Here is a 13,156-nt window from a genome sequence, read left to right on the forward strand (position 1 = left end):
TTTTTTTTTTAAGATTTTATTTATTTATTTGACAGAGAGAGACACAGAGAGAGAGCGAACACAAGCAGGGGGAGTGGGAGAGGGAGAAGCAGGCTCCCTGCCAAACAGGGAGCCCGATGTGGGGCTCAATCCCAGGGTCCTAGGATCGAGTCCCGCATCAGGCTCCCTGCTAGGTGGGAGCCTGCTTCTCCCTCTGCCTCTGCCTCTCTCTCTCTCTCTCTCTCTGACTCTCATGAATAAATAAATAAAACATTTAAAAAAAATCTATAAGTTCCCCTTCCTCTTTTTTGTTCTCTTGCAGTTTATTTGTTGAAGAAATTGTGTTGTTTATCCTCTAAAGTTTCCCATATTCTGGATTTTGCTGATTATATCTCATGGTCATTTAACACCTTCCTGTCTCTTGAATTTATATCTATAGATTTGATCAAATTCAGGTTTGACTTTTTTTATAGGAATATCTCATCTGTTTCTATTTTTTTTAATTTGTGTCTATTTTTATCCAGAAACACATTGTCTCTCCTTCTTCAGTGTTAAGACTGATTAATATATTCAGTCTGATCTATTCATTCTGAAGTTCCCCCATCAACTTTTCACCTAATGTTGCCTAGATTCATTATTTCATTAGAGGTCACAAAATGATGATATTCTATCACTCCTTTTTCATTTTCAACTTGATAAATAGCGCCAGAAGCCAAGAGCAAACATCCTACTCAGCGATTTAACACTAAAAACATAGCCTATTTTCAAGTTCATTTGTCACAGCATATATTAATAGTAGTTACCTCTGGAGAAGGGGATTTGAGGCAGGTACCTTCACTTTCGGTTTGGTACATTTTAGTTGATACTCTATTTACTCTAAACATTTGTTACTTTTCTAATTTTTCATGTCATTTTTTCAAAAATTCACATGAAGGGGGCGGCTGGGTGACTCAGTCAGTTAAGTGTCTGACTTTGGCTCAGGTCATGATCTTGGAGTCCTGGGATCCAGCCCCCAGTCAGGGTCCATGCTCAGTGGGGAGTCTGCTTGTCCCTCTCTCTCTGCCCCTCCCCCCCATGCTCTGTTTCTCAAATAAATAAATAAAATCTTTTTTTAAAAATTCACATGAAGAATAAATGTGTAAGAAGGATTAAGATTCTGGAAAATAATATTAAAAAGGACTTGGTGTACCAGATACCAAAATATAGATACACATTACAGTAATTAATCATAGTATGGGAATAGAAAAATAGGTCCACAGTTCAGAATACAGTCCAAAAATATGCCCACGAATATCTTGCAGTTTAGCAAATGATAAAAATCTTATTTCAAATTGGTAGGAAAAGAAATGGCTACTCTATAAATAATGTTAGGACAACTGGCTTTCCAAAATGAATAGAAGATATTAAAAATCCCAAACTGATTAAAGATTTAAATATTTAAAAAATAAATTACTAGAAGAAAATACAGAATATCTTAAGATGAAGAGGTTCTTTTTTTTTAAGATCTTATTTTTATTTATTTGACAGAGAGAGACACAGCGAGAGAGGGAACACAAGCAGGGGGAGCGGGAGAGGGAGAAGCAGGCTTCCCGCGGAGCAGGGATCCCGATACGGGGCTCGATCCCAGGACCCTGGGATCAGGACCTGAGCCGAAGGCAGACGCTTAATGACTGAGCCAACCCAGGCGCCCCTAAAAACCTTTTATAAAACAACAAATAAAAGCAAACAATCCAAAAGAAAAATAGGCAAAGAATTTAAAATGAGAATAAGAGAGAACACAAGAGCAACAAGTTGGAAGCTGGAAAAAATATGGACAAATGATAACACTGAGCTGAATCTGAAGTCAGCAATAGGGAAAACCAAGACACAGTCCATTTACATCATAAAACCCGCAAAAGACTCAGGAAGCACATCAGGAATTGGAAGTGTGATGGGACTAAAAATAGGATGATGGGTTGAAAATCTTAAAAGGGATAGAGACCCTCATAGCACCCTACCCAATGCTGTACAGTCAGGAGACTGTCCCTCCTCCCCCGATTTATTTATTTATTTTCTGGAAGGGTAAAATAGAGAGTCTCTGGACAGGGGAACAATAGGCACTGTTGAAGGAAAGGATTTGTTGAATAGAGGGGGAAGAAAGTAAAAAAAAAAAAAAATCTAGTGATAAGACCACCCCTCTTCTTACACACATACACAGCTTTCTTTCCCCAAGTTGGGTCCCAAAGACTTAAAGATATCAATATTCAAGGTTTTCCAAGGAAACAGCCGATCAAATCACTCTGCAGAAAAGACCACAGTAGCGCAAACAGAGTTTCCAAAAGGGGGATACCTCAGGGGGAGAACATTTGACTGCAGAGTTTCCAAGCAACTTTCTAGTACTGGGATCTTAAATATGAGCAAAATTCTCCATATACTTGAATAAAACTTCTCAAATGAATGATAGACACCAAAACAAATGATCAGTAAACAACCTGAAGGAAACAGACTTCTCAAAGAAAAAAAATTCTCTCATTTACATTCTCAAAGGGATAAGAGATGGTATTGCATAATGAAATGACAACAGTATGCTACATAAAAAAGGAATATTTGGAGACTCTTTTTTTTTAAAAAAAGATTTTATTTATTTGACAGAGAGAGACACAATGAGAGAGGGAACACAAGCAGGCAGAGTGGGAGAGGGAGAAGCAGGCTTCCTGCTGAGCAGGGAGCCCAATGTGGGGCTCGATATGGGGCTCGATCCCAGGACCCTGGGATCATGACCTGAGCCAAAGGCAGGCACTTAACGACTGAGCCACCCAGGCGCCCCTGAATATTTGGAGATTCTTAAAAAATCTTTGAAAATATTCAAAATAGGGGCCCCTGGGTGGCTCAGTCCAGTAAATGCTAAGCGTCTGCCTTCATCTCAGGTCATGATCTCAGGGTCCTTAGAGCCCTGAATCTGGCGCTCAGCGGCAAGTTGGCTTCTCCCTCTTCCTCTGTGACCTCTCACACTTTTGCTCTCTCTCAAATAAATAAAGAAAATATTAAAAAAAAAAGAAAATATTCAAAATAGGGCCACCTGGGTGGCTCAGTCAGTTGGGCATCTGACTCTTGGTTTCAGCTTGGGTCATAGTCTTGGGGTTGTGGGATTGAGCCCTGTGTTGACTCCCTGCTCAGCGGGGAGTTTGCTTCTCCCTCTCCCTTTGCCCCTCCCCATTGCTTGTGCTCTCTCTCAAATAAATAATACCCTTTTTTAAAAAGGAGGAAAGAGGGCACCTGGGTGGCTCAGTTGGTTAAGCAACTGCCTTCAGCTCAGGTCATGATCCTGGAGTCCTGGGATCGAGTCCCACATCGGGCTCCCTGCTCAGCGGGGAGTCTGCTTCTCCCTCTGACCCTCTTCCCTCTCGTGCTCTCTATCTCTCATTCTCTCTCTCTCAAATAAATAATAAAATAAAATCTTTAAAAAAAAAAAGGAGGAAAGATAAAATCAGAGTACCAGTCCAGGAGGTCCAACACTGGACTAATAAAATATTTAGAAAAAGAAGAAAGAAAACAGGCAAGGAGACAAAATTATTGGAGAAAATTGGAGAACTTGACATTCAGATTGAAAAGGACTACTGAATGTTGTTTCTTTTATGGGTATCAGTTACATGGGTATTTCCTTTACAATAGTTTATTAAACTGGATATTTATGTATTTATGGGATATGTACTTTTCTGTGTATGTGTTATATTTCACAAAATTTTTTTAAATTAAGGGTGGAGGGGGGAAGGAAAGGCTCACCCTTAAACTCACCACAGTGAGTTAAAACAGACCCACATGAAAAATAAATAAAATAAAACAGACGCACATCATGACACATCATAAAATTTCAGGATACTAAGGTCAAAAGATCCTACAAGCGTCCAGAGAGAAAAGAAACAGATTTCAAAGGATGAATTCAAGAGTTAGAATGGCACTGTACCTCTCAATAGCAGCTCTGTAAGACAATGAAGCAATACCTTTAAAATTCTGAGGGAAAATCACTTCTAACCTAGAATTCTATACCTGGCTATGTTCTCAATAAAATATTAGGTTAAAATAAAAACATTTTCAGACATAGTCTCTTTAAGTTACTTCCTATGCATTCTTTCCTAAGGAAGCTATTGGAGGAGGATATGAGCCACCACTATGAAAGAAAAAACCGTGCCAGGGGAAGAGGGAGCCAGGAAAAAGAGATCCAACATTCAAGAGAGAAAGGAATCACACGCTAAGGGGGAAGGAAAATCCCCAAACGGAAAGTGCTTCACAGGCCATTGGTGATTAATTAGAATACAAAAGATAAGAGAGAATCAAGGATCACTTCCCTAGTTCTGGCTTGAACAGCTTGGCAGAAGAGCATGTAATTAGGTGAGAAACACCAGCAGAGCAGGTAGGAGAGCAGGTATGCTTCTGGACTGTTGAGTTTGAGGGGAGATGGTGACCACAAGCTTCCCCGGGTTTCAAGCTGACATCTGGACTAGAGATACAGAGTCATACGCTGTTGGTGTAAAGATAGCACCCGAAGTCCCTGAAGTGGAAGAGCACAGCCGTGAACACAGTGTAGAGCGGCAAGCGAAGAAGGCCTAGGACAGAGCCCTGAAAACTCCCAGACACCGGAGGAGGCAAAAGAAAAGCTGCTGGCAAAGGAGGAGCTAGAGAGACAGGAATAAAATGAGGAGAATGTGAGGGTAGCAGGAAAGTCAAGAGAAGAGATTGCTTCAAGGAGGATGGAATGTTCAATAGCCAAGGAAGAAAAGGATTAAAAAGTATCCAGTGGGGGCACCTGGGGGGCTCTGTCAGATGAACGTCAAACTCTTGATTTCGGCTCAGGTCACGATCTCAGGGTCCTGAGATTGAGCCCCACGTCGGGCTCCGCACTCAGCGGGGAGTCTGCTTGGGATTCTCTCTCTCCCTGTCCCTCTGCTCCTTCCCTCACTGGTGCGCGCTCCCTCTCTCAAAATAAAAAATAAATAAGGTAAATAAAATAAAATAAATAAAATAAAATAAAATAATAAAATAAATAAAATAAAATCTTAAAATAAATAGAATAAAATAAAATAAAATGTGACCAGTGAATTTCATGGCATGGAAATCACTGGTAACTGGTAACAAGGGCAACGATTTTTCCCTATTAGATCACCAAAGTTTAAAAAGATTGATCAAGTAATCAAGCTGTAGAGAAATGGTGCACTCATGCACTACTGGTGGAAATGTAAATGAGCACCACGTTTTCGATAAGCAACTTGGGAATACCTATCAAACGTAAAATATATATAACCTCTGACCCAGAAATATCCTTCTAGTACATTCTTCTAGATGTTCCTCCGAGAGAATTATTGGTACAGGTGTGCAAAGTAAGTACGAGAATGTTCAGTGGCAGCTCCGTATTCAGAATTTGGGAGATGGGAAAACTACATCGCCATCAAGAAGGAATAAGATGAATAAATTTAATGAAATAATTAATGTATCCAAAAGATACCTATGCAGTTGCTCATAAATGAAGTAGATATGATTGTACGGACATAGAACGGTGTCTATAACGTAGCAAGTGAAAAATCAGTATACACAGTCTGCATGTTTCTAAAATGTATAGATAAAAAGATAAAATATAAAAACCAAATGGTATTTGGGGGACAAAGGAGGGCTTTCACTTTTCCACTAGTTGGATTTTTTACAAGAATGTATTATTTTGGGGGCACCTGGGTGGCTCAGTTGGTTAAGCAACTGCCTTCGGCTCAGGTCATGATCCCAGGGTTCTGGGACCGAGCCCCGCATCAGGCTCCCTGCTCAGCGGGAAGCCTGCTTCTCCCTCTGCCCTCCCCCCCTGCTCATGTGCACTCTCTCTCTCTCTCTCCCTCTCACTCTCTCTTTCTCCCTCAGATCAATAAAACCTTTTTAAAAAAACAAGAATTTGGGGCGCCTGGGTGGCTCAGTCATTAGGCGTCTGCCTTCGGCTCAGGTCATGATCCCAGGGTCCTGGGATCAAGCCCCGCGTCAGGGCTCCCTGCTTTGCGGGAAGCCTGCTTCTCCCTCTCCTGCTCCCCCTGCTTGTGTTCCCTCTCTCGCTATGTCTCTCTCTGTCAAAGAAATAAAATCTTAAAAAAAAAAAACCCAAGAATGTATTATTTTTATAAAATTTTAAGATTATATGAAAGGAAAAAAAGAGAGAAAAAGCACCTGCTAAGACAACAGTGCAGGAGAAATTAGAATAGCCAGCTGTCTGATGCCTTACCTTCGCTGAGATAGGTTCTTGCTATAGATTTGGCTGACAAAATCATGTAATTGAAATTTGGGGCAAGATGCTCCATCTTTATCACAGTCTTCAAAGTGCACAGAGAGTAACAGTTCATTCAGAAGCTGCAGCACTTGTAAGTGAGGCATGTCCCTTGCGGTGCAGATGTTTAGGACCGCGTATAACACTCCCTCCAACCACTTGATATTGAGGATTATTCCCCCTACACATTAATGGGGAGGGAAATACCAGTTAGCACCACCAAAAGGGTTTGCCTAGAATATAGGACAACCCCCAGGCAGTGAACAACCACCTTTTTTTCAAGATAGGTTGGTCGTAAGAAAGAACCTGAAGATAAGCAAACACTCCTCTTTGTAAGCCAAGAGCCCTAATTGTGCCCTTTATAACAAATTGTGTGTTACCCCTACCCTAGGAGGACAGGTATGACTAATGTAAACATTGCTAATGACAAAAGCATCCTCGAAATCTCTAGAATGATCCTTCCAATAAGGAGAAGAGACCAGGGAAAAATACAAGATTAGAGCAGGGAAAAGCCATGTAGTGCCAGACATCACATCCTCTTGTTTAAATAGGCTCTTACCTCTGGCTGTTTCTAGTTTAGCCTTAACAGGTCTAAGTGCTCAGACTTCTCTGCTTTCCCTAAAGAAGGCTGGCTTTTTGCCACCAAAACTGCTCCCATTCAAAACCTAAATAGCTGGGGGTGCCTGGGTGACTGAATTGGTTGAGTGTCTGCCTTTGGCTCAGGTCATGATCCTGGGGTCCTGGGATCAAACCCCCACTCGGGTTCCCTGCTCTGTAGGGAGCCTGCTTCTCCCTCTCCCTCTGCTGCTCCCCCTGCTCATGTGTGCGCTCTCTTAAACAAATAAGTAAGATCTTTAAAAACAAAACAAAAAACCTAAATAGCTGCGAATATGTCCAGCCTGTACGCCCCCTACACACATACCCAAGACACAACACACACACACACTGGGATTATAAAATAGCACCAGGCCAAGAAGAAAGTAACTTTTAAAAGAATGCCAAAAACATGGCAAGCCAGTACCAGCAGGACTGTAGGGACAGGTAGCCTGAAGAATCATAGGATCTTGGAGGGCAGCTGTGATGTCCTTGTTGGCCCCCCAGATGTTGACAAAATTTTCAACACACTGATACTGAGGCCGCAAGATATTGGTGTGGTTCAGTAGGAGTTTCAACCTGAAAGGAAAGCACCCAAGACAGGGAGTGCAGAGCCAGTACTCCCATAAACCACTCCATGACCCACTGCGTTGGATCGCATCCAACCCCCTCCCCCCCACCCTGCGACTTCCTGCCCTGCACGGCGCCGCTCAGAGGCCACCGTGGGTGCAGGCAGCACTGAGGGCACCAGTTAACCGTTGTCTTGTTCGGCAGTCTACCTGATGCTTAGTGAATGTGGTCTCTCGCCAGGCACTAGGCTAGACAGCAGGGGTACAAAAATAATATTTGACACATGCTGTCAATCACTTTTCATGGTGTTGACTTCCCACTGATGCACAAGGGGAACACAAGTCAGGTTCAAGTGGTGGGAAGCAATGCTCCATTGCAGTTCTAACCATCTGCCCATCAACGGAGACAGTCCACCCACAAGGGCTGTTTATGGAGAAGTGGGGAAGACACAATTAGAAAGGCTGGCTGGGTGTTGCAGATGAAGCTGCTCTTCCACCTTATTACTGGGAATGACCGACCCCAAGGGGGAGGCAGGGGGCTGGGGTGGAGGTGGGGGGGAGGATCCAGATAGGAGCGGGTGGAGCAGTTCTGCCAGCTTCCCACTCACCCTAATAGGCTACCTGGCTACTGGGACGGCAGCCACGAAGCTGTACACGATGCAACCTTTCTCCAGGCGGGTTTGAATTTCTAGGCAGATATTAGGCAGCTGAGAGGGCAGGCAGCAGAGGAACAGCACGTTGGCCCAGTCCACCAGATAAGGGTTATGGTAAAAACACTGGATTCCCAGTTTCTGGAACTCATCTGGGAGGGATAAAGGAAGAAAGAAAGATCACATTACAAAGGAGTTTGACCTAAACATCAGCTGTGGGGAGAGGATGACAATGACTTTTTCTCAAGTCCTCTCTCCACATGAATCAGAGAGACCCCCTCCGGACGTCTTCTAAAAGGCATGGGCCACGCCCTAACCCCATCATCAAAAAAGCTAGTGTCACTGCAGCCGTGCTGGAGATAATAATTCATCCTATCTTACTTTTAGACCAAATGCTAGAATTTTTCAGGTTGGTTGGTTAGGAAGAAAAAAATCTGGAAGAAGCCTTCTTGCTCTAATTTAATGATGGTTTATCATGTGCCAGGTAGTGTACAAAGTACTTTACATACATTATCTAAGTCAGTCCCCACAAGGACCTTCTGAGACTAGTATTATTCCTATATTATAGACGAGGAAACTGAGGTTTTGAGAAATCACATGGCTTGAGCTGGTGGGAAAGGCTAAGAGAATGGAAGAACATAGGGCAGAGGCTGGGAGGAGTTTGGAAAGATATACTTACAGTTTCAGTAAAGTATATGCAACTTATTGTTAATTTTTTTTTTATTTTGGTGTAGTCCCAAGAGTTTTTTTTTTTAATATTTATTTATTTGAAAGAGCGAGAATGAGAGAGAGAGAGTACATGGGCGGGGGAGGGTCAGAGGGAGAAGCAGGCTCCTCGCTGAGCAGGGAGCCTGATGCGGAACTCGATCCCGGGACTCCAGGATCATGACCTGAGCCGAAGGCAGTCGCTCAACCAACTGAGCCACCCAGGTGCCCGCAACTTATTGTTATTTTAACAGGATAGTTTTAAACGTTGAGAGAAATGTGATGACTCATGTATTTACATTCAGTCACTGGCAGTTAATCATTTGTACTTATTCGATATGGATTTCAAAAGTAAAAATGTAAACTCACATAAGGTAGTATGTTTTAAGGGTTGTTGGAAAACAGAATATTACAGACATTGGAGAAGTGAGTTCTTATTTTAACCACCAAGGGTATAATGTAACATTTGACGCTGATGTTATCTGGGCACTCATAAACCTAGAAGATGGATGGGACAAAGAGGAAGTTTAGAAAACATGCACGTCCATACTTCTTTCACAGGTTGTTCTCAAAATTGTATAGAATCTGATGCTAAGGGACGCCTGGGTGCTCAGTCGGTTAAGCCTCTGCCTTTGGCTCTGGTCATGATCCCTGCTTTGGGATCCCTGCTCACTAGGCAATCTGCTTCTCCCTCTCCCTCCTCCACCCCAGCTCATGCTCTCTTCTCTCTCTCTCTCTGTCAAATAAACAAAATCTTTAATAATAATAATCTGATGCTAAGCATTTTTTTTTAAGATTTTCTTTATTTATTTGAGAGAAAGAATGAGAGAGAAAGAGCACATGAGAGGGGGGAGGGTCAGAGGGAGAAGCAGACTCCCTGCCAAGCAGGGAGCCTGATGCAGGACTCGATCCTGGGACTCCAGGATCATGACCTGAGCCGAAGGCAGTCGCTTAACCAACTGAGCCACCCAGGCACCCTGATGCTAAGCATTTTGAATTCTTTCTTCCTTACACAACATGCAGGGATGTTCTAAAACTGTAATTTTATTATTAATAAATATAGTGCTTTCCAAAGAATATATGCACCTTATTGAAACATATATACTAGTCCTATTGATGAAATCTGAGAAATTTGTTTTACATGGTAAGATTCTTTTTAAGTTTAATATAGAAAGAATGCTTGCAAATTAAAAAGAAAAATTCAGTCAGGCACTCCAACAGAAAAACTGGACAAAAAGAACTCAAAAAAAGGAACGGGTAATAAAGCTATAAAACATATTCAGTTCTTTAGTGATAAGTAAAGAATATATTAAAACAAGAAAAATTTAAAAGGTATATTAAAATGGTGATTAAGGGGCACCTGGGTGGCTCAGTAGGTTGAGCGTCTGACTCTTGATTTCAGCTCAGGTCATGATCTCAGGATTAGGAGATGGAGCCCTGCTTTAGGCTCCGTGCTTAGTGGGAAGACTGCTTGAGATTCTCTCTCTCTTTCCCTCGCCCTCTGCTCCTCCCCAACTCGCACGCACGTGATCTCTCTCAAATAAATAAATAAATAAATAAATCTTTAAACACACACACACACACACACACACACATCTTTCTGGCTTCTTTCAGGGCTAGCAAGCAGAGAACTCAGTATGCTGCATGCAGGGACTCCTTATTCAAGGGACCCTTTCAAAATGGCCTCATCAACACCCAAATCCCTCTCGGCCACAAACTGTTCCTCACCCAGGGCCTCTGGCCTCCGAGTGGAGATCCTCAGGTTCTCAGCAGGGATGGGGACAAGCTGAAGCAGTACACGAGCCAGTTGCTTCCCAAGGTGACCACCTCCAATGATGCCCACCTTTAACTCATCATCATCGGGAATGCCAGTAAGCAATCCAGTCAAGGGACAGCTGGAAGTCTGCTTCTCATGGAATGATTCTCTGGAGAATGAACACACAGACACATAAATAAATACACATGAACCCTGTAGCTCTTCTTAACTGTCAACCTCCGATGTTCTCTGCTTTAACTTCCTCATGTGGCAGCCTGGTGGCCCCTGAAGTACTCTAGAGATAAGGCATTCCAATTAGGTGCCACTTACTCAGCATTGCTGGGGAATGAAATGCTCCCCCTGAGCAAATTTTCCACAAAGTAAAGCGTCCCACTTCAAGGGACTGAAACTTGTTTAAAACGTTTTTAAATGATCATATTTTGTTGTTGTTACATGTACCATGCATTTCCCTGCCTTCTTAAACACAAGGTCTGAATATTTAACTGTTTGACTCAAAACTATCATTGTGAACTGCTGTTTATGCAGCATCCTGGAACACTGTGGGCCAGTTGCTTCATTGCTTCCTGTGTAGACAGTTGTCAGTTTTCATTGCCATCATGGTAAGCATACCCCTCTTCTACCACATACCTACTCTTTCTGCTTTGCTATTTTAGTTTTGCATACACCTGGGTAACCAGGTAACTTAGCTTTTTTCAAACATACGATTTATAAAAGGAAGTGGTATATAGGGGAAAACAAACCTGAGAAATTGAGGATCAAAGGTTTGAGACCACTCTTTCCAGAGGCTCACTTACTGTTGGTTCTGGATGTGTATCCTTGGCCCAAGGTGAACAAAGTCTGACCTCTGAATACATAAGGCATTGTTTTCTGTTTTTATATGACAATCTTATATTTGTTCTCTATTTCTGTTAAAATTAGACTTAAGCTCTGGAGTTTCCAGTGTTGTGATAAACATCACAAGCCACATTCTATTTAAAGCTTCTCTCTAGGTTGAAAGGAAAGCATTTACTCTGTGCCTGATCCTCCCAAATATAAAATGCCTCCCAGAAATTTCACATTTTGGTTTCTCACCACTCATCTGGGATGCAACCAGAAAGTTTATGTATTCTTATCAGTCAACTAATCAGCAGACTTATAAAGCAGCCTGCCTCTTTGTGTATCTGCTATATCTGTAATATGTTCAATTCAGATCTGGTCCCACCATCCAGGAGTTGATCTAATTTCAGAAAAAAGTAGTCTGGGGGCGGGGGAGCACTACCAATGTTCCAGGAGTAGCCTATAGAATCCAGGAGTCTGGGCTTAGGCACCTGGCTCTCACACACTTCCTGTTTAAGTGTCTGAAGCCGCATTGTATAAAGACACCAGAGGTCAGGACTAGACTGAGCTTCTTTGCAAATCAGTATCCTTGGGTTTCATGCAAGTCAGCTGACGAAAAGGACCCCCAGAGTTTCAGGTGGCTTTCCTGTTAGGGAGAATTCCACTATTAGCTTAGCCCAGAAAGGGAGAACCAACCTCATTTTCAGCCAACAGCCACAGGATAGTCATTGGTAGCTGTGGAAGACAAGCTGGTGGTCCCAGTGAGTGAGTGAATAGGTGAATGAATGATCATTTAATCAATCCACCCACCAAAAGGAAGTCACCACAATCTGTGCTTCGTTATGTAACCACAGCCAGCGGACTCTGGTATGCATTTCCCAGTGCCTTCAGACCACAGTGATTGACTGTGGGTTGGAATAGGTAGGAAGACACTCCCCCTGCCAAAGGTATCCTCCAATATAGAAAGTTTAAGTCATTTGGATACTCCCCGGTGAGATTCTTCTCCATCTGCCCTACCTTGGAGACCTAGCTTACCTCAAGTTACAGAGTAGCTTGCAGAAGAAGGTTGCATGGGCACAGGCCTTGATCATCAGCCCTCGAGAACGGCCCTGCAAATAGAGCCAGCTGCGATCTTCCTCTTGAATCCCATACTCAAACTGCAGGGACTCAAGGTCCCCTAGCATGTCCATTTCTAAGCCACCATCTCCTGCAGTGACAGATGCCAATCAGTTTGGCTCCCTGTCTTGGAAGACGAGGGAGTCTATGCAGGAGGGTGTGTGCCCAAGTCACAGGCTCTTGTGATGGTGGGCTTCAGCACCTCTCTCCTCCCACATTCTGTACTTGCAGTGTGAGTCCTGGAGGATTCCTATGCACTGACTGCCCATGGATCAGGAATACCTGGATTCACAAAAAAACTGAACAAAAATCCAAAGTAACGTTCCTCCACATAGGCTACATGCACATTTTCAAGAGATGCATTTACATTAGCAGTGGGTTTCACAGATGCTCGTGAGCCAGGACCTTCTCCCTTCCACTCCCTCCTAAGCCTTAGAAATAGAACTGGGCATGTACACCACACTTCAGAAGAATTCTTTTCACTAAACTCTGTGTTCCCCAAAGGATAGGAAAGAGCCCAAAATAACTAACATGGTCCCCTGCCTAGGGCAAGGACAGTTGGATTTTAGAAAATGAAGCCAGAGATACATAAGCCCGTTTACATATATCTCTCACCAACCAAAGTGAGGAGAAGGTGGCACTACTCCTCAGTACTTCTGGTCCTGGAGAGTAAGAA

The 13,156-nt window shown here is 42.9% G+C and overlaps 1 protein-coding gene across 7 annotated transcripts in view; it reads right to left on the minus strand.

Moving 5' to 3' along the window:
- NOXRED1 (NADP dependent oxidoreductase domain containing 1) overlaps nucleotides 1-13,156 on the minus strand; it is a 26,133-nt gene extending 12,977 nt beyond the window's left edge. For 3 of the 7 annotated variants that reach the window (XR_012379099.1, XR_003207637.2, XM_073895644.1), the window contains exons 1-5: nucleotides 12,400-13,077; nucleotides 10,500-10,696; nucleotides 8,038-8,218; nucleotides 7,275-7,426; nucleotides 6,212-6,434 (exon numbers count right to left, since the gene is read on the minus strand). Coding sequence is in view for 1 of the 7 variants with exons in the window: in XM_073895644.1 (XP_073751745.1) it covers nucleotides 6,212-6,434; nucleotides 7,275-7,426; nucleotides 8,038-8,218; nucleotides 10,500-10,696; nucleotides 12,400-12,554 (908 nt within the window). In the remaining 6 variants the exon portion in view is untranslated. The other 4 variants (XR_012379097.1, XR_012379095.1, XR_012379098.1 and 1 more) reach the window with 4 other exon arrangements.

The sequence above is a fragment of the Callorhinus ursinus genome, unplaced genomic scaffold (assembly GCF_003265705.2).
Source record: "Callorhinus ursinus isolate GAN/ISIS: 27379988/994484 unplaced genomic scaffold, GSC_fseal_2.0 scaffold8, whole genome shotgun sequence".
Lineage (NCBI taxonomy): Eukaryota > Metazoa > Chordata > Mammalia > Carnivora > Otariidae > Callorhinus > Callorhinus ursinus.